Consider the following 2,498-nt stretch of genomic DNA (forward strand, 5'->3'; position numbering starts at 1 on the left):
CATTGTGGAGTAAATAACTCCAAAGTTTTGTATATGTTTTCAATCAATCATTTATGCAGCAATACAAAGGATATAAATATACATTGGTATAACCTCCTCTAATAAACTAACAAAATATGGCTACAGAAAAGGACAAAAATGGTTAAAACAAAACTACCCTGAAACTACCCCGAATCTAATAAATCTGCAACAGAATTTTCCGCGACCTCATGACAAGAGATCTGGGAAGGTGCAGCGACCTCAAGATTGACGACCTAGATTTGGACTTCTCTACGACTGGTAAATGAGGTAGCGACCTCATCAGATGCGATGTTATTACGACTGGCACGTGAGGTAGCAACCTCGTTAGATGCGATCTCCCGATGATTTGATCGAGATGCCAAACTCTCAACAGCCCCCCCCCCCCACAAGTTGGATGTGGTTCGATCGAGAACAAACTCAACATTGACAGTAAAGTGTTAAAAGAAGATAAGGGCAGCACCACCTTGGTGAACAGGTCGGCTAGCTACAACAAACTTTGTATGAAAGAGGGAGCGACAAAACCTTCTTTATAGGCATCACGAACCAAGTAGCAGTCCAATTCTATGTGTTTCCTTCGTTCGTGAAAAATGGGATTGGCCAGGATGTGCAAGGTCGCCTTGTTATCACAAAAAAGTTCGATGGGTAGAGAGGTAGAAACACCAAGATCAGTTAAGATGTATGAAAGCCAGCGCAGTTTGCAGACAGTGGCAGCAAGACTGCAATGCTCGGCTTCAACTGTAGATCTGGATACTGTAGGTTGCTTTTTAGTCTTCCAAGATACTAAAGCTGATCCAAGGAATGTACAAAAACCTATAAGTGAAAGCCTAGAATCTGGGTCGGTCCCACAATATGCATCGCAATAAGCCTTCAGCACTAAGGAGTTCTATAAAGGAAAGAATAACCCCTTGGAGGGACAACCTTTGAGATAACAAACCAGATGGAGAGCCGCAAACCAGTGAGACTTGCAAGGATTCGTGAGGAATTGGCTAAGTTGTTGAATAGAATGTGAGTTGTCTGGCCGAGTGAATCCCAGATATACCAGGCGATCCACTAGACGATAATATGAGTCTGGGTTAGGGAGCGGATCGTCTGAGGCAAAGTGAAGCCTTAAACCTTGTGGAAGGGGTGTAGGGGTTGATTTAGCCTGACATAGACCTACATCTCGAGTGATATCCATAGTATACTTGGTCTTCAAGACATAGAGACCAACACTAAGTCGAGCAATCTCCAACCCAAGGAAATAGTGAGCATCACCAATGTCTTTGATCATGAATAAGGTGTGGAAGAAATCCTTCACTTCTCGAATGGCAGCCAGCGAAGGGCCAGTAATCAATATATCATCGACATACACTAACAGTACCATCGTTCCTGAGGGAGTGTCTTTGACAAAGAGACAGTGATCATGCGCTGTCTGGCAAAAACCATAGGTAGTAAGTCGAAGAGTGAATTCCACATTCCACTGTCGAGAGGCCTATTTCAGTCCGTACAGCGACCTCTTCAGCTTACAAATGAGATGGGGTTCCACCTAATAGCCCTCAAGCGGAGTCATGTAGATGTCTTCCTCTAGATGGCCGGGCAAGAATGCGTTATTGATATCCAGTTGCTGTAGGGCCCACCCTCGAGCTGCAGCAATAGCAATGAATAGTCTCACTGTCACAGTTTTGACAACTGAAGAGAAGCTATCCATATAGTCAACACCTTCGACCTGGGTAAAACCTTTAGCCACCAAACGAGCCTTATATCGCTCTACTATACCATCAACTCGCATTTTTTGTTTTGAAGACCCATTTACACCCTATCGCCCACTTTCCTTCGGGTATAGTGGTCAGGTTCTAAGTACTGGTTTTCTCCAAAGTGTCCAGTTCAGATCTCATCGCATCCCTCCACTCCTGATGCTCAATGGCCTCTGAGAATGATCTAGGCTCCTGCAACACAAACAACAAGGCCACAAAAGACATGTATGCGGGGTTGGTGGAAAGAAAGCAAGTAGAGGATCTGGCATTACAAATAAAGTCGTTGAGCCAAGCAGGTCGCTGTATGTTATGAGTAGATCTACGAGTAGGAATTACTGTAGGTATGGTGGGTGAAGGATGAGTGAGGGAACTATTGATAGGAGTAGATGAGGTAGAAGGTGGAGATCGCGGGTCGCTAATCAGAAGATCTGCATGAGGAGCAACAACAGGAAGTGGGTAAGATGTGGAGGTCGTTTGCAAGGAAGCGTAAGAGAATTGATTTTCATAAAATAGGACATCTCTGGATGTGAAGGTGCTAGAAATCTCGAGGTCGTATAATCTATAGGCCTTTCAGGTCGTGGCATATCCAATCATGACAAATTTGAGGGCTCTAGCTTCAAACTTATGTTTATGAGGATTAGTATTGGTCGCATAGCAGAGAGAACCAAAGGTACGAAGGTGAGTATAGGAGGGGGAAAAACCATAGAGGAGTTTAAAAGGAGTCTTCCAGTGGAGTAGTTTGGA

General features: G+C 44.2%; 1 protein-coding gene across 1 annotated transcript; it reads right to left on the bottom strand.

Moving 5' to 3' along the window:
• On the bottom strand, nt 506-1,384 carry LOC110012096 (uncharacterized mitochondrial protein AtMg00810-like). Its single transcript, XM_020694205.1, has 2 exons — nt 956-1,384; nt 506-904 (listed from the first exon to the last, which is right to left on the bottom strand). Exons 1-2 carry the CDS (start codon nt 1,382-1,384, stop codon nt 506-508), a joined length of 828 nt encoding a protein of 275 aa, XP_020549864.1.

Source organism: Sesamum indicum, linkage group LG6 (assembly GCF_000512975.1).
Source record: "Sesamum indicum cultivar Zhongzhi No. 13 linkage group LG6, S_indicum_v1.0, whole genome shotgun sequence".
In the NCBI taxonomy this organism is placed as follows: Eukaryota; Viridiplantae; Streptophyta; class Magnoliopsida; order Lamiales; family Pedaliaceae; genus Sesamum; species Sesamum indicum.